This window comes from Chinchilla lanigera, unplaced genomic scaffold (genome assembly GCF_000276665.1).
Source record: "Chinchilla lanigera isolate Chin_1 unplaced genomic scaffold, ChiLan1.0 scaffold00134, whole genome shotgun sequence".
NCBI lineage: Eukaryota > Metazoa > Chordata > Mammalia > Rodentia > Chinchillidae > Chinchilla > Chinchilla lanigera.
Window position 1 is genome coordinate 2937454 of NW_004955535.1, and position 19180 is coordinate 2956633.

The 19180-nt window shown below is 37.0% G+C and overlaps 1 protein-coding gene across 2 annotated transcripts in view; it reads left to right on the forward strand.

Annotated features, from left to right (window-relative positions):
* The window catches only part of Dmd (dystrophin), a 2013932-nt gene that overhangs the window by 1654370 nt on the left and 340382 nt on the right, over positions 1 to 19180 (forward strand). For both annotated transcript variants that reach the window (XM_013507710.1, XM_005410485.2), the window contains 3 exons: positions 1509 to 1665; positions 16229 to 16349; positions 16976 to 17244. In XM_013507710.1, coding sequence (XP_013363164.1) covers positions 1509 to 1665; positions 16229 to 16349; positions 16976 to 17244 — 547 coding nt within the window. The remainder of the gene's footprint in view (positions 1 to 1508; positions 1666 to 16228; positions 16350 to 16975; positions 17245 to 19180) is intronic.

Genomic DNA, 19180 nt, shown 5'->3' on the forward strand with positions numbered 1-19180 from the left:
AATACACACACACGCACAAATAGCTTAGGAAAATAGAAAAATAGATTGTATTCATTTTTTAGAGCTTGCTTTCTCACCTAGCAACTGACATGGTGTTCTTTTCCATACCCATAAATATTTGCCTAGGTCATCGTATTGAACATTGCATAGGATTCCATTGTTTTTCCCTAGTACTGAAGTTTAAAAATTGTTTCTCCATTATAGCAATCACAAATGAGCCTATAAATACTGATTTTCTGCGTGTCTCTTTCTATGCTTTTTCAGTTACTTTCTTGGTATAAATTCCTTGAATTTAAGTTTGTGGGTTATTGTATTTGCACATTTAAAGATTTTTATACGTCATCAGATTATCCCTCCGAAAATATAGACCAATTTAATTTCAGTAATTGGAACTCTTTGATAATTCTGTGAAGGCCAGAAGGAAAATTGTATTTGAAATGTCAGGCTAAGTCACCAAATGGCCGAGGGAAATGTTGCTCTACCTGGCTGCTTAGTATTGTATTTCAATCTTTGCAGCGTTAGAAACTTTATTATATTTATGTTATAGGCAGCATTAATTTTTATGAATTAATTAGTACTTGCCAATGTAAGCAATGCAACATAATTCCAGATTTACCTGAGGATAAAGCTTTCCTAACATCGGCATTCCGGCTTTGTTTTCAGGATGGTGATTTATTTTATTAATTTAGCTTCTCCTCCTCAAGTGAAATGTGGATTTTCTGGCACAGATCATTCATTTGTATATTCTTAAATGGTTTCTAAAGATTAACACATTCTAAATACAGTTGATGTTAAAGTGCTCAGTCTCCTGCCTAAATTATTCATGTTTGGGGAAAGCTTTCAGACCAATGTCTGATTTTACTCTTCCACGTGAGTTGTTGTCTCAGTAAGTTCTACACAAAGGAAACAAAGCAGAAAATGTTGGAAGTTGGTGAAAACAAATCCCAGGTGCGCCGGAATAAAGAAGGGCAAAGGAAATGGAGAAGCAGATGGGAAGAGGAGCACAAAAGGACAGACGCCAGACGGAAGGAGACTATGGAAAAGGCTGCCTTGGGTGTAGAAATGGCAAAGTCAAAATGTACAGAGAGACTTTTCCATTTCTCAAAGCAGAAAGAATTCCAGCATTAGCATGAGTTACATGAATACTGAGAGTTTTTTATTAGTCATGGGGTTCAGTTTTATTTTTTTGTACCAGAAATATTAGAATCACCGACTGCAATAGGATGAGAAAGCATCTAGATTCCAATATATATGGCATGCTAAAAGCTCGAAATTCTGCATGTGGGGATAAACATGCAGATGAACACTAGCTTTCCTCGAAGTTGCTGTTCAGATACCCTCCATATCCCTTATCCAGGTTTCAAAAGCAGGTAGCCAGACATCTAGTGGAGGCTGCTGTGTGCTCCACAATAGGTTGATATATTTTGGAAATAACCAATGAAATGGAACTAGAATCATCAATTACAATTTTAGATGTACTGACATAGTGAGCCTCTATTATTTTTCAGGTCCCATTTGGAAGCCAGCTCTGACCAGTGGAAGCGTCTGCACCTCTCTCTTCAGGAGCTTCTTGTGTGGCTACAACTGAAAGATGACGAATTAAGCCGCCAGGCACCTATTGGAGGCGATTTTCCAGCAGTTCAGAAGCAGAATGATGTACACAGGGTAGGACATTTTTAACCCTAGTGGCTTGCACATACTAAGCGTTAAGTGACCCCTTTTAAATTAGGTTTGTTTGAAATTAAGTTGAATAGAAATTTTTTTACTCCCCTCAGCCAAAAGTCAATTATAAATAACCAACACCATTATATCTTAAATGTGAAAAACATCTTCATTAGTAATACCCTTTAAGAAATTGCCCATCTATTTGGAGTATTTTTTAAACCCTCTTATTGTGGAGAACACTGAACACTTATAAAAGTAGACTGCTGTAATAAACACTCTGTAACTCATTAAGACATCAACAATCATCAATTCATGCCTATTCTTATTTCTTCAGGACCTCCACTGGTTTCTCTATTATTTTGAACCAAATCTTAAGCATATGTCATTTTGTTCATAAATATTTCAGGGATCGTCTTGAAAAGATAACCACAGTGCTGTCACAATATTTAAAAATATCAGTAATTGCATTATATCAAATATCCAGTAAGTTTTCAAGTTTTTATTTCTCTTATACATGTCATAATGTTTAAACATTTTCTGGGTTTATTTTAAATAAGAATTTAAATGAGCTCTGCACATTTCATTTAGTTAATTTATTTTTTAAACTCCTCCCTTTACTTTTACTTTGAAATAATTATAGATGTACAGTAAGTTATAAAAATCGCACCAATTTTCCCTGTACATTTTACCTAGTTTCCTCTAATGGTTATATTTTTATATAACTATAATACAACTTTTACTGTCACTTCAGCATGCAGTCAGTATAAAAATGCACATCTCCGTTAAACCTAGTTATATTCCACATGCTCAGTAGCCAGGTGTGATTATTGGCTACTGAATAGCACAATTCTACAGGTTTGATCATATTCAGGTTTGTTTGTGGTCTTTTTTTGTAAGATTACTTTATATTTGTTCATGCATTCTATCATTAGAAGGTACATAATGCCTTGTTTCTCTTTCTTGTGTGTGATTTTAGAAACTATTAATGATCAATGGCTAGAGGGTGCAATGTAATAATTTCTATTTCTGTCATTCCCTATTCATTGACTATATGGAGTATGTCTATAAATTTTTTTCCCACTCATCCAGTATTTGAGTAGCCTGTGTCGCATTCATATAGGATAGGCAAGATAAATGTTTCTGTGTAACTATTTGCAGAATAACAATTTGTTCAGTAGTGTCCTCCAGCAGTGACCAGTTGTTTCATTTTCCTGGTTTTTAGTTACATTTCTATCTTCTCTGGTCTGAGTAGGAAAGGCAGGGATGTGGCCTTGCTCATTTCTAAGACCCTCCAGCCTCACAAAGTATCTGCTGAATAGTGGACACTGATAAGTGGTTTTGAAATGAAAATAAAAGATACACAAACAAAAATGAATAGCAAACCAAATCAATTACTACCAAGTAACAAAAACTCGATGAAATGGTACTGCTTTTGTATGTTGATCAATCAATTAAAAGCAAGATCTCTATGGAGACACAGCCAAAGGTGGCATTTTAAAAAGAGGTCAAGGGTTTATATTATTTCAGAGAAGAGGGTATAGACTATTATATAAAAGGAAAGAGGACATGAAAGAAGACCCCGAGATCTTTACAATAGAATGCCAGGAAAACTGCCAGTGTCTCCATTAGCCATTTTCCTTTATATAAATCAGACTATTAAGTTAGCTTTTGTAGTGAGATATAATTTAGTAGTACTGTACATTTTCAATGTCTGAGCTTTCAATAAATAGTCAAACACTAGTATATTTGTAGAAGAGCACAGACTCAGAAGAATGGACATTTTAAATAGAATGCACTATATGATGTCATAAAATGAGACTGGCTTTCTACAAAAAGGTATAATTTTATTCTAGTTTGAGAAATTAAAGCAAATTAGTGTACTGGGAAAGTACACTAGGAGTCAAGAGACAGATTCTACTCATTTTCCTCCATGATTTAAATTGTAATTCCTGCTTTGTTCAGCAACTGAAAGATGAGAAAATTGGTCAAAATATCAGCCTCCGTCCCTTTCAGCTCATACTTTGTTAGAAGGCCAGCTTTCCTAGCCCTGATTATTGTCTTTGGTAGCTTGCTAATAGATAAAGAGCAGTACAGCATTTGTCAGTACTCGTCTCAGTCTTCACTCAGCAGTCTCACAAATGTAACGTGACTCAGGGAGGTGGGGACACTGGAGTGGAGGATAACTTGTACCAGAGCTATGTTCATTAATCCCCACTTGGTCCTGTGCTCGCTCAGATACCTATCTGTTACCAAAATCCTAACAGGATTTTGAGCCCTCTGGTAATTCTGTATTTTATATACTAGTTCCACGACTCCTCCATTTTCACCATCCTCCAAATACAATTTAAGTTCTGTCATCAGACATTTTAATAACTGTTTTCCAATGCTCTAAACTCCTTTGCTTCTTGGAACTTTTTGTTGCTTCCATCTACAAAACCTCACAACATGGGGAATCTAAATATCATTCCCTATCCAGAAAATACCACAGCAGATTGGTACGGTATCTTTCCAGGGTGACCCATTCCCAACCTTGCGTTGCCAACACATCTGAAGGTCAACTGCCTCCAAAGTATTCCTTAGCTCTGTCTAGTGTTGTCATCAACATAATTACAAAAACCTCTTAACCTTGTAGCATCTATTCTTGCCACCAAAAGCTATACTCTTTACATTTCACTGAGTAATGTGTGTAAAAATATAAGTATGTAAAATATACATTAACTAATGTCAGTACCCATTGTTATAATGTTCAGTGGTTTCTCAATGTCTTGGAAAGAGACCAAAACCTCAGCAAGGGCAATAAAATTATCCAGTTGGTCTGGCCCCAACCTTCACCTTTCTTACTGCTCTTCCCCTTGCTCATGGAACCACAGCCATGCTGAATTTTGTGGATTTTTGGTCGTTGTTGTTGTTGTTTGCGTACCTCTCATGTGAGGCTTTAAACATACAGGTCCTCTTTCTGAAATCCTTTCTAACCACACCTATCTGCTCACCGGGTCCACGGTGACATCTAGTAATCCTCATATCTTAGCTCGGACATTATGCAAGCTCTTCTCTGACACTCCCATTTGACCTTTTAATACACTGGCTTGACCCTGTCAACTTTTTCTCCTGTGAGTTATTCTTTGGCATCATAGAAATGTGTAATTATTTGACTATTGTCAATCACCCTCGGTAAATCATGTGCTTCTGGAAGTTTGTAGGGGGTGCCATTTTTATACTTACCACTCTGCAAAGTGCCTATCTATTCAGGATAGACCCTGAATAGATAGAGGAAAATATAATCACGGAAGGAGGGGAGAAAAAAAGCTGATGAACTACTAACAACTTTGCATTCTTCCTTACTCTACCAAGAAAGAACAGGGGCAGGGAAAGAAAGAATAGAGAGTGACGTTCCTTCCTTCCTTCCAGGATGTTTCTGTTCATGCCCAGCTAAACATCCTTTTGTAACTTGTGCAGAGTTTTTTGGATGCACATGGGCTTTACTTGTAGTTTGTTCCAGTTTTCATGAGCTTCTCTTGGTACCTTTAAGAAACACCCTCTTCACAAAACATTCCCCTTCCTCAAGGAACACCATTACTCCCGGGTGTTGATGAGAAAACAGTTTAGTGCTCTGCTTCATTCAGTGTTCTCACATTATACAGTAGCCCTCTCAGAGCTGTACTGCCAGGGCTCTCTGCTTATTGGTAGACTTGTTGCATGTGGTGAAAATGAAAATGAAAATAAATGAAAATCCTTCAAACTGGGCCTTTCAATTGGATCTTCTGAAGTCAGTTTGTTATGATTGTTGTTGATTTGTACTGGGGAATGAACCTAGGGCCTTCACGCTGAGCTACATCCCCAGAGGTTTTTTTGTTTTTGTTTTTTTGGTGACAGTCTCACTAAGACACTAACTTGCCCTGACTGGTTTAAATTTGTGATCCCTGCCTCAGCATCCTATGGTGCTGGAATTACAGGCACACTCCACTACACCTCACTTTAAAGTCAGGAAGAAGGAAAGGAAATACAATCAGTATAAATTCCCATCAAAATCTCATCATTAGTCTGGGTGTGGTGGCATATGCTTATAATCCCAGCACTCTAGAGGCTGAGGTAGGAGGATCACTGTGAGTTCAAGGCCTGTCTGGGCTACATAAAAATTTCAAGGTCAGCCTGAACTATACAGTGAGACCCTATCTCAAAACAAAACAAAACAATACAAAACAAAACAAACAAAACAAAATAAAACATTTCATTACTGACAGATTTTATACTTCACTTTTATTAGACTTGTTTATTTGTTATGTTTCCAGAATTACAAATTCTGGTTCCTTATGAGTTCTTTCACTCTATGGTTTATGTATAGAATTCTTGGTATCAATATGGACGACTTGTAATCATAAATTTATTCCCCTTGTATTTGCGGTGTCATTTTTAATCATCTGCTTACTCTCTGTTTTAAGTTGTTAATACTTTTGCTTGTTGCTTTTTATGGGAACACATATACCATTAGAATGTCAGTAGTTGAAATTATAATTTTGTGTAAACCAAGATGTTTCAAAACATAATTTACACTTTCTTTATATCATGCTTTCAGATTAATGACAAAATTTTATAGCAAAATATCATGTCTTGCCCTATTTTCTTAAAGTAAAAATTTGTAGTGCATCTCATTTGCCATGATAGAGTGGTATCTGGTTTTCCTGTAGGTAAAATCCCAAGATAATCTGCACAAGGAGGCAGGAAGTGCAGTCTCACTCCTCAAAGCAATTTTCACACCCATGGGAATGGATCTACATTCCCCAAACCAGCTGGGCAGCATCACAACTACAACTGAATGGCTCTCAAGACTAATTAATAAAATTATGCTCCATATGCGGTGAAGTGTTATAAATAATTAAAGCTCAAATGTGCCTTAGCAAATATAAACTGACCAATTTTTATATCTTTTGAATATATTATCCTGGCTTTTACAATTCCTCATTACTTGCCTCACTAGACTGACTCGTTTTCAATTAGTGCGTATTATTCTGGTCCAGATATATTTTTAAAACTGACTTCCTTTGTTTTACTTGAGCAATCACTAAAGTGATATTTATTACTTGTCTACTTCCGTGATTAACCTAGAGAGAGTCTTAAAAGAGCAAATCATACTGGGAAATTTCTAAGGAGAACTACAATAAACCATGAGCTTATTTAATTCCCTTTTTCTTACCCCAAATCCAAATGGAGAGATTAGGTCTTGATTATAAGAACACTGTAGGTAATGACTTTTTTATTTGCATTTTTACTAATGAAATTGTTTGTCATTAGGTTTTCATCTTTCAGTTTAAAAAGCTCTGTAATCCCTTCCCTAGAGACCATTAAGGACACCTTCAAAGCTTCCTGAGATTTTCTGGTTAAGATTTAGATGGAAGTAATCAATACATACATTATTAAAACAGTGGACAGAAAGCCATTATTGCTTGGATGCTGTTGACAAATGAAAAGGCTGGAATAAAGTAGTTTACTTGTTCATTTGTCAGGTCATATATTATGCATGTTCGATTTCTTCAGAAGTCACTGCAAAGTGAAGCAGTGGTTCAGAAATTCGATAAAATCACCCCCAAATCACGTTGTAAATTATACATTTATTTAGGCTAATTCTATTACCAATGCTGGCTCACTTATTTTGGGTTATCTTTTAGTAGGTTTTAGCAGGATGAGGGCTCTGTGTTTGCTTTACATAGAAATAGAAAACGTCTCTGGGTGCCATTTGTGAATGTTAAAAACTTGAGTCCTCTCTATGCTAAGAAAAATGCAGTCTTCCCTATCGCCTCTGACCATCAACCAAAGGTTGTGACACAGTGATTCATTCTAGCATTTCATAACCTGGCCTCTTGTCATTTCTAACTGAGTTTGATTCCCTGCAGAGTTTACTTTTAGCTGTACCTATTCTAAGATGTCTCCTTCGCTACGTTGGGGGAAATAGATATCCTTTTAATTTATTCTTTGTCACTCATGTCTTGTAAGTGTAGTATCCTATGCAGTCATATTTAGGGATGCTGAATAGAAAACTATTAAAATATATTTTTAGAATTACATTTCTAGGCCTCTGAGGAAATCTTCTAAAAACTAGCTATATCATCAAAATGGAAGAATAAAGGCATCTAGGAACTCCTGCTTTTCTTTTATGACTATAATGAGATAAAATGTGAACAATTTACAAATTGGTTTTTCTACCAAAATCTTCTTCTTCACTTTGTCAAAATATTTTGATATCTTGGCAAATCTCTTAAAAATAATATTTGTACAATATTTTGCCTTTAAAAAGCACTTTTATAAGTATTGCTCATTTAATTACCAATATACCCTTGATCCTTTTCTGTGCTTTACTTTTTTTCAAAAAAATTCTTTTAGGAAAATTTTTATCCCAGTTAAAATTACTAGAATGTATTGATTCTTTCAGAAAGTATCTGTTGAGTGCCTACTCTGTGCCAGTGGCTGAGAATACAAGGGTGAACAAAACAAGTACCTGCCCCTATGGACATTGAATTTGAGTGAGGGATATACAATTAAAACACTAAATTAATGTATAAAATAATGTCAAGTAGTAGTAAGTACTATGAAGAAAAAGTAAGTGAAGCAAGGACAGTGAGAGGCTAGAGAGTATGCGCTTATCTGAAGAGCTCATACTGGGACAAAGATCTGTGTGAATGATTGAACCAAGCAAAGACGTTGGGTGAGGAGCGTTCTCAGCAGAATGAGCAGCAAGTTCAGAAGGCCAAGAGCAAAGGGCAGATCTGGAGTGTTCAAGGAAAAGCGAGAGGGACAGTGGTCCTCAAGGAGATGGCGGTAGATTGCAAAGATACAGGGCCAGACCATGAACAGTCTTACAGGCCATATTCTGGGATAGATTTCAGTGTGTGCACAATGAGACATTGCTGGAGGGCTCTCACCAGAGATAGGGTGACCTAATTTCAGGGTTATAAATTCACTTGGTTGCTGTCTGGAGAATGGACTGAGAGGGCCAAAACCAAAAGCACAGAGAACATTAAGAGGATGATAAAGTCCTCTAGAGAAAAAAATGATGATGCCTTAGACTGGAATGGAAATGATAGATGTGCTAAAAGAAAATTATTTGAGCCAAGATATATTTTAATGGTTGAGCTGATAAAACTTTAAATGGGATGTGAAGTGTGAGAAAAAGACAGAAGTCAAAGATGACTTTGAGCTCCGTGACTTGGACAAATACGGAAATGATAGTGGCATTTATGAAGATAAGAAAGATCTGGAAATGATCATATGTGAAGGTATGTGCTTGGAGCAAACAAAAGGCTTCATTTTGGGATCATGATGATAGACACAACAAGTGGTATGTTTCTGAAATTATTCACCACTCACACTTTACAATCTCAAATCTTGGCCGAGCCTCTTGCAAGTGGTTATGAATTAATTTGTCACAGAGTATTCCAGTAATCCATTCATTTGTATTATCAGTGCAGAAAGAATTTCCAGAATGTAGGGCTTAGGCTCAGTGATCTAAGAGCTAATTCTCTCAATGGCCATGGAAAGAGATTTCGTTTTCTCCAGTGATTTCTCAGCACCAGCTCAGAATTTCACTTTACTTTCAGGAGGAAGTGGTTGTTAGAGGAATGGTTGTTGTCTCCGGTGATTATTGGAAACAGCCCAGCCTTAGGACTGAGAGTCAAACGGATATTCCAGATGCTGTGTGGCCTGTAAACTGATCCCCTCTAGTATCATAGCCCTGCAAGCAGGCTGGACTCTTCTAGCCTGTGCCCTTGACCTCAAAGAACACAACTTTTATTTTCAAAGACTTCCCCCAAATAAATCTCCACAAGGAATTTGTTAAACACATTTTCTACCTAAACACTCCAAAACATCTTCTTATTAAGTATAATTAGATTTTTAAAAATTAATTTCAGGCTTGAAATATGTCCATTCACTTTTCTACTTTACTTCAAATTGATTTAATTTTGTACCATTTTCATGTTGTTGACTATCTGATAGAGCGGATAGACATATCTGACACTGCAGTTTCATCTAAGACAGAACGCTTTTTCTTTCATTTCATTTAAAGATGCCTATATAGTCAAACTGCTAAAAGCAGAGAGTGGAAAAGTAGTTGCCATAGATTCGGGGGAACTGTTGCTCGATGGGTATAAAGTTTCAGGCATGAAAGATGAGGAAGTTCTAGAGATTTGTTGTACAGCACAGAGCCTATAACAATACTGACGTATGCAACTAAAATGTTGTTAGAAGTCAGACGTCATATTAAGCGTTTTTACCACAATCAAAGGAAAAATAATGATTAAGATATTTTCTTTTCAGCCCATTTTTATAACTTCTCTAACATTAGCTGTCGCCAGTGAATATTAATCTCTATGAGTTTTATTTTCCTGAGTTTCTCTCTTCCTTGAAGCTTCTTTATTTCATGAACTCTTATGCATTTGCCTAAGTTCTTGGAAGCAATGCTTTCTTTTTAGTATTTTGTTATTATTGTTGTTATTGTTGTTTGTTTTTTTGAGACAAGGCCTCACTATGTGGTTCAGGCTAGCCATGAACTCACCATGAAACCCAGGCTGGCTTCCATCTCACAGTGATCCTTCTGCCTCAGCCTCTCAAATATTAGGTTTACATTTCTGGATCCTTGCCCTTTTCAAAGATCTTGGTCTTGAATTACAGTAATTGAGTGCTCACTGTCCATAAGTCAGCATTTGATAAAGCATTCCTTATATGCTTGAGGTTCAATAAACATGGTGGCTCTTTAAGTGGGGAACATCACTGTGGTGACAGGTTATGTTCAGCAACTCTCTTATCCAACATAAAAACAATATAGAAGGCACACATACAAGGTAGAAATGACATAGAAACTAGAGTGATAATCTCGAATGACAGATATGATTGTTAATGTCCTTGACTCTGCCCACTTCTAATCATTTCTTGAATGAATGGAGCTGTTGGCACACTCAAAATTTCAGTCTGTCTGCTATTCTCACATCCACCAAATGCTGCAGCATAGAGGAAAAGCCCCAACCAGTGGTTCAAACGATGGAATTTGTGTTTGGACATGAACATTTCCTTTCAGAAATCACTAGACTGAAGAAGGCAGAACTGCTAGAGCCATTTCTTGAGGAAATTCCAGCCAGTAACTAAAAGGTTACACCCAGCTTTGGATCGGGAACATATGACTAGGCCCAGAATAACATCCCTGTTTTTCCCAATTTATAGCATTATTTTTTTTCTCCAGTGATTCATGCGACAAGGCTTTTGCCTGCAAGCCTGTTCTGCATCTAAATCAACCTGGCCTCCCTGTAATATACTCTGGTTTTCTAACTAGATGATCTATTTTTTAAATTCAACAATATTTAGTGACAATCTACTGTGTGCCAGGCTATGGCTATAATTTTTATGATTAGCAGTGATGCTCCTCAGAGACTGGACAACAGATCTGTGATTAATTAATGATCTAAACATGTTGACTATAGAGGATTAGAACTGGATGTTAGGATTTAGATAAGATGGTTGTCAGACTTGCCATTTGACAGATAAGCATGGAGAGAGTCAGGGAGATGTGATAACCTTTTTGAGATCACTGGAGCCAGGTTCTGGCCCAGACCAGACTTGGAGCCCAGGGCTCCTACTACTTGGGATGATATTCTTTTTACTACTCTAACCTGCCTTCCCAGATGGTTCTGTCAAATTTTTCTTCTGAATATGGAAATTGTATATAGGCATTCCATCAGGTTTCCTTCTGAATAACACAAATATAGCTTTGCTTCTTCAGTGACAAGGTCGGTGAAATTCAGCTCCAGGGAAGCTATGCATGATTGAAAGATATATGTGTTTTGAAAAGCAATACCCTGTATATTCAGTGAATTTCTCCCTGTGTCTAGGTAGAAAGGAAGATCATTTTTCTCCCTGTAATGTCATTTCCTGGGCCTAGAGTTCTCAGCCTTTCCCCATACTCTCTGCAGTACTTCAAGGAATTCAATATCCTGCCCTTCGTCCCTTCCACAAGTGGTGGAAGCCTTCTGAGCTATTTATGTTTATGGCATTGTTAGGTATTTTTGGTGATATTTACCCTTTTATTTCTGGAAGCAGGAGGGGCAGGGAAAAATCATCAGTGACTTGGTTCTTCTCTATTCTTTTTAGGTTTTTTAAATTTTGGATTTACTTCATGGCCATTAAGTTTTTTCACTTTCATGGATTCCAAATTATTATAAATCCAAATAGCTTTTCCTTTTTGCTATCACTTACTTTCACCCTGGCTTAACAATTTAAGATTTAGATTCAAAGTGTATAATGAACTGATAGCCTTAAGTAAACCTTAACTTCTCTGTGTTTCAATATGCATTGGTGAAACACTTGGAATTAGAATATATATGCCACAAATATTCTTAACCAAACTATAGTGTTAACTTCCCAAGGACAAAGATCAGACCCTACGCCTTCTATATTTTATACATAATAGCTTCAAAATAAGTATTTTTGAATCATGTATTTAACCAGCAATCAGTCATCTATTTGGCCAATTTTTGCATATGCAACATCCATCAGATAAGCTTTTTGTGGTACTGAGAATTGAACCCAAGACCCTTTCATTGAGCTATATACCAGATCATTTTTAATGTTTTTATTTTTTTTAATACAGGGTCTCACTAAGTAACTAAATTGGCTAGGCTAACCTGGAATTTGCAGTCCTCCTGCCGCAACCTCTCTGACGCTGTACCACCAATCCTGGCTTCATCAGATAATTTAACTTTAAAAATAAGTAGATTTACCTTGGGATTTACCGCTATCATAGCATTGTAAAGCATGCTTTATATAGTTTATTTTGGAAGCCATTAGAAGCTAAAGGAAAAACATCCATTTTGGATGCCTAATTTTTTCTGAATTTCCAAACAGAACCGTATTTTATTTTCACAGTACTCTAAACGTTTGGTAATTGCTTCTAATTCTTTTGCATCACTATTTTGGACCCTTGGGTCTCGCTGCCTTGGAGAAGTGAAAAGGAAGGTATGGCATGAGAATATATTTTACAGAAAATAATTTGATCTGTTCAAGAGATTTAGGAGGTAATTACTCTAACATTTGAATATCGGCATGTAAATATGGCACAGATATATTCTGTATGTGTGGGAAAGTTTCTAAATCTGATACTTTTCATTGCAGCACATGAATGAACCAATTTGTCTGATTGAAAATATTAGCCATAATTTATAAGAGAAACATCAGTGTTGTGTGAGTCCTTATTTTTTCAAAGCTAATATGTACAGTCTTTCCTTGAGAGACAAGATATTTACTACCAAGGAATCAAGGTTCTCTGCAGTACTTCAAGGAATTCAATATCCTGCCCTTTGTCCCTTCCACAAGTGGTGGAAGCCTTCTGAGCTATTTATATTTATGGCATTGTTTTTATTTTTGTTTGTCATTAAATGTTTTTATTTTTGTTTAAAAGTGTCTCCATTTTCCATCTTTTCAAAACGCAATTAGCTGTATTACAACATTCAGTTTATGGTAAATTATTAGATATTGAAATTTGGATCTTTTACTAAGTAAATGGAGAATCTTTTCTTCACTACATAAGCCTGTGTCTCTTGAGTTCAGTGCTACAGGGACTATGCATATCCATTTCATTGAACAGCATTTCATACATTATGGGTGTTTAAAGTTTGTTAAGTGAATAATGGAGGACCTTTCATATAACCGTGTTTAAATATGATATATTATTATTTGTAGTGTTTCTGCATAATGAAAAAATCATTTTACTTGCCTTTTCATTTTTTAGAACCAACTATTTCTTTCTTCTTTTGTTATGCTTTTTTCGTATGTGGTCTACATCTTCCTAAATTCTAAAGATATTGTCACTTAACCCACTGTTCTATCCACTTTCTTGTCTTAATTTCAAGCAATGATGGGAAAATAATTGTGCTTATATCTTTGTAATGACCGAAATTCCTTTGTCTGCTCCTCAGACTCATTTTAATCCTCAGTGACTCACATTTAAGAAATGAACGACAACAACAACAAAAATGAACAGTGCAGCTGTAGTGGAGCTAAGTCCTTGGCAATAACTCGAGGGCAAACAAGTGGTGTCTCACAATGGCTGGCCCTTAGCCTTGAAGTATTTACTGTTCAGCTGTAACAATGGAATTGCATTATCAGATGGTGTCTTGCACTTTCTCAGTGAGATGAGACATTTAAGGCCCATTTTCTTATTGAATAAACCCACTCCAATAGTTTTTTTCTACTTTCTCCTATCCATATCTTTAATAGATCTTTTCCTTCTGGTCTAATCAAATATGCTAGTTTCCTGGGGACCGTCCAATTTTCCTGGGTCTCTTCTAGTTTTAACATTGAAAGCTCCCCGTCCTGAAAAATGAAGTGCTGAAAAACCAAGGTGATTGTTTACTCTATGACTAGTTTCCCTCTTCTGGTCTATATTCAAGTCATTATCCTCAAAAGAACATCTTTTCCCTTTATTTTATCATCTGTTTCATTCTCTCCTCTCTTTTTCTTTTTATTCCCAAGGCAACAAAAGATATTGAACAGTTTCCATTGGAATACCTACTCCCTCTTTTTCTACTCCTTCCTCAAGTTAACCTACCTCTGAGGTTATTGCCCTGACCTGAAATTTTTCTCACTGAAGCCGATGAACATGTTTCAGTCTAGATCTGGCTTTACCTCTGTGTATCACAGTTACGTGCTCTTAAAATTCTCACTCTCTCTTTACTAGTTCTACAGTCCTCATTTTCCCCAAGCCCTCAACCTATCTATTCCATTTTGCTCTCTCATGAGATCCTAATTTTCTATCTGCTCATTACATGTTGATATGTAGGCTCTCAGTGTACACTAGCTGAATGTGAATGACTCCTTAATCTCCTTTCCTTCTCCCCAAGCACTTGACTTTATCATTTTCATGGAATGGGTGTTACCTCTCGAAGCTGCGCAGTAACACTCCTCCCTGTCGTAGTGTTGGGTTTTTAATATTAGTCTTCAATAATTTTATCCTAAATGCACACATGAAATGTTCTGGATCAGAGACCAGATTTCTTTTAATTACACTGCAGTAATATTGTTACCTAATTCTCTCTTCACCCGAAGACTAACTCCTAGGGTGATATGATGCATATGATACAAGTTTTCCTATCTGAGCGGCCGAGTAATCCCTAGACAACAAGACCAAGAAATGTTATTTATCTCTGCATCTAAAGGAGAAGGAAGCTGTCCTCTTCTCCTCTTGAAAGATTCTTTTCAGAGACATAATGGACTTGAATCTAAGTCTAGCTTTTAGGGCTTGCTGGCCCCATGTGTTTCAGGTTTTGCAATGTACAGGTAGACTTCAATGTCTGCGCTTCATAGTTTTTGAAGTATAATTACCCAGAGAGAAAGATGCTGTAGTCCTTCTGACAAATTAGAGCTTGACTTAGGAGCCTACCCTAGGCTGTAAGCATTTGGCCTTCTTAAGTAAGAGAAATTTGAGAAATTATCTAGTAGATGGCTATAGATCTAATTTGAATGGCATGGGAAAGTTCTCAAGACATTGTAGGTTTTGCAGATGTGCTGAGAGATCCAGGAAAATTTAATTGCTCACACTTAGTTTAATTGCATCTACCATTTGTTCAGTTACTCCATCTGAAACTAAGAGTCCTTGTTCCTTCTTCTCTCTTATCTCCAGCATCAATTTAGTCACCAAATCCTCCCTCCCTCCCTTTCTTCCTTCAGAGCTGAGGATGGAACCCAGGGCCTTGTACATGCTAGGAAAGCACTACCACTGAGCTACACTGCCAGCCCCATAGTTTTGTTTTTTTTTTGTCCAGTAACTTCTTGATGGTAGAAACTATGCACTTTGCTTTTCTCTTAATCCCCTGTTTCAAGGAAGATTATGGATGAGAGATTACTAGCCTAGCTGCCTTTAAACACATATTCTAGGTCTATTATTTATAGAAATTTGTTTCCACACTTCTTATTTCCATTATAGGTCAAAACATTTCTACTGTTCTCTGAGAGGTCAGAAGGGCTAATATAATCGTTATTTTCCCAAAGTATTGATGGTTTTCACTTAATTTCTTTTTAATATACTGTTGTACTCACTGTCAGACATTTTGGCAGAATTAACTGGTGTTTATCAACTGGATTGACTGCATATTTGAAGGCAGCCTAAGTTCCTCCAATGGCAGTTAAGGCTTCCCATTATGTTCTGGCTATCCATTGCTTTGGGTGTATTTAAATCCTCATTAGCCATATTAGGTTTTGCAATATCTTGCAACTTTAAATCTACTTTTCAAGTTTGACTGTCAGACTTCATAAACAGAGCACTCTTATCTTAAGGAGTGGGGATCAACTTCCTTGAAATTTGAACACCCCTGCCCTTTTCCCTCAGAATAATTTAACAAATATAATGGTCTCCTCATTAACAGAAAGACCTCAATAGCCTTCTTCATCATTTTATGATGATCAGTTTATAAATAAGAGAGACAAAAATTGACCTGGGAGTTCTATAAGCAAGTTCTGAGCACCCAGGGTTAATTTTGAGAAGAATGCCACAAGCCAAATAAGCATTTCTTTTCATCTCATTTCACAGGCCTTCAAGAGGGAATTGAAAACTAAAGAACCTGTAATCATGAGTACTCTTGAGACTGTACGAATATTTCTCACAGAGCAGCCTTTGGAAGGACTGGAGAAACTCTACCAGGAGCCCAGAGGTAATTGAATGTGCTACTGTAATAACATATTGATAGAAAGATCAGTGGCGGCAGAGCAACCCATCCATTCTTGCTGCCAAGTGCTAGATAGCTCTCATATTTTCTAGGTTAAACAGAATCAATTCAAATTAAACGTTAATGTTGAAAAACAGTAAAAAATCATAAGCTACCAGCCATAAATCTGTTTGCACAACCATAAATAAATATTAAAAGAAATTAGTGATCACTTATTGAAACACTTAGAAAATAATAAACAAAGGACTTTATCTGTGAGGAGGAATTCCATTATTATAAGGACAACAAGCTAATTTTCTATTTCAGAGCCAGACTAACGTGACTTAGAGCTTATTTTGTGCATCCTAATTTTTTTTCCTCAATATTTTAAATGAATGTTGAGTTATCTGATTGATATAAGGTAGAAAAGATTCATTGTGGAAGATAGACTTTAGATGTGCCGGACTGCATCACAATTCATGCCAAAGTGTAAAAGAGCCATTAATCAGTAGTTTGGCCTCTTGTTAAACTGCACTTGCTTTCTTTCTCCCAGTCTGACCTTTTCAACAATATTTTTTTTTCTTTAAACAAAACCGAATGTGGCCTAAAACCTTGTCATATTGCCAATTTAGAGCTGCCTCCCGAGGAGAGAGCCCAGAATGTCACTCGTCTCCTACGAAAGCAGGCTGAGGAGGTCAATACTGAGTGGGAGCGATTGAACCTGCACTCTGCTGACTGGCAGAGAAAAATAGATGAGGCCTTGGAAAGACTGCAGGAACTTCAGGAGGCTACGGATGAGCTGGACCTCAAGCTGCGCCAGGCTGAGGTGATCAAGGGGTCTTGGCAGCCTGTGGGCGATCTCCTCATTGACTCTCTTCAAGATCACCTCGAAAAAGTCAAGGTACTGTCTACTGCTTTGCCCCAGAGCCCTTTGAGAGAGTCAGAGGAAGTTCCCATCTCACCTTGAGCACAGTTTTTCCTCCCACAAAGTTAAAAATAGAGCCCTTACTTAGGTAGTAGAAATGAGTCCATTTTTCACCAATTCAGTCTTCTTCCACATGGTATTTTCTCCAAGAAAAGATGGTAATATAATCATTTGTCTATCTTTAGTGGTGCAAAGTGAAATATTAAAAAGTTACAGGGCCAAAATTTGCTATTAGAGAATTAATACAATCATACTAAAGTAGTCTGATATATTTGCACCTGACTGTATTGTTGGTGTGACTGCGTCCTTTGAGTTGCTATCAGAATAGAGAAAAATGTAGCACTTATGAAGAGCCTGGAGTCCAAGATTTACCTTTTTCAACTAAGTTATATAAGATGCATAATGTATGGCACTGTGAAATTAGCCCACTAATACTTCCCTTCCTTTACAATGTGATGTGTGTAATGCAACTACTAGTTGTTTTAGCCCACTGAAGACATGAGGAAAAATCATATATTTAGAATACTACTATCCAAAGTTATTCTTTTGTGGCACAAAGATGGTATGTAATAGATATTCTTGATTATCAACTCCATTGGTCGGGCAGATTAGTAAAGCACACTTCTGAGTGTGCCTGGGTGGTCCTGAGGATATGACCTTCAGGCGTATATATGGTCCCTGGCCCCTTCCTCTCTGGCACTGTCTCCTTCTCTGCTTCTGGAGTGTCATGAATTGAACATCTTTGCTTTGCCATGCCCTTCTACCATGTTTCTGGGTATCAACTGAACCCTCTAAAGCTATGAGCCAAAATAAACTTCTCCTTTAAGTTGCAGGTGTCAGGCATTTTCTGCCAGCAATAGGAAAGCTGACCAATATATGGTACATGTGCTTATAAGGTAATGATAGGTTTAGTATTAATTTGAAATCAGCAACTTAAAACATGTTTTGTTGAGTCATCTCCTGTCAGAACTGTAGAAGTCCTCTTAAAATCAAATATTGTTGTGCCCAAGTTTCTAACCTCGTTCAGCTATTTATTATTTAAATGCTCACAGTTTGAATGGGCAAGGGGCAGCACCATTTGAGTCTCTAGTCTGAATCTCTTCTCTCTCCTAACCCATATGACACAGAGCCACAAATTCACACATTCTGAAGCCAAGTTCATTTGTTTCATTTTTCCAGTCTCAGGATAGTATTCTCTTCTACCTGCTCTTTTCCATGTGTTTCCTATTTCAGTCAATGAATCATAATCCGATAAGTTTCCCAGGCTGGAAATTTTAGGTTCATCCTTCACCCTAGCACAGTTTCACTGCCCACGTGGGATTGCTTGTTTTACCTCAAAGTATCATCTTTTTATTTCCCCTGCTTGTTAAAACATTGTCCTGTTCTAATCGCTGTTATCTTTTACTTCCGTGGTAACAGAAAACATATTTAAGTCATGTTCCCCAGTCTGTATATTTGATATATGATAAACATTACATTTTAAACATTGGATTAATGAATGAACAGTTTCTTTACTGTTCTTTACTAAAGTATTTCAGCAGTATCCAGCCTCTTCCAACTCTATCCAAACTCTCTGCAGGAGAACGCCTGTCTAGAGAATGAAATCCCAGGGATTCACTTCTAAAATGAAGTTTCCATTTTCCAGACCATCCGGTGTTCTCTGTCCATATGCTACCACCCTTTACCACAACATGTCATCATTTGCATAACTGCCTGTTCTACACTCTGTCTGGATTACCCCACCTTATCTGCCAGATGAGCTCTTACTCAGCCCTCAGGGCCCTCCATAGATGTCCCCTTGTCTTTGGCACCTTCCCTAAATGTCCACCAATCCCAGGTTTAACTGCTTTCAATTTGGTGCTTAAGTTGGCCCACTTACATTTCACATATATTGATTGTCAACGATTGGTTG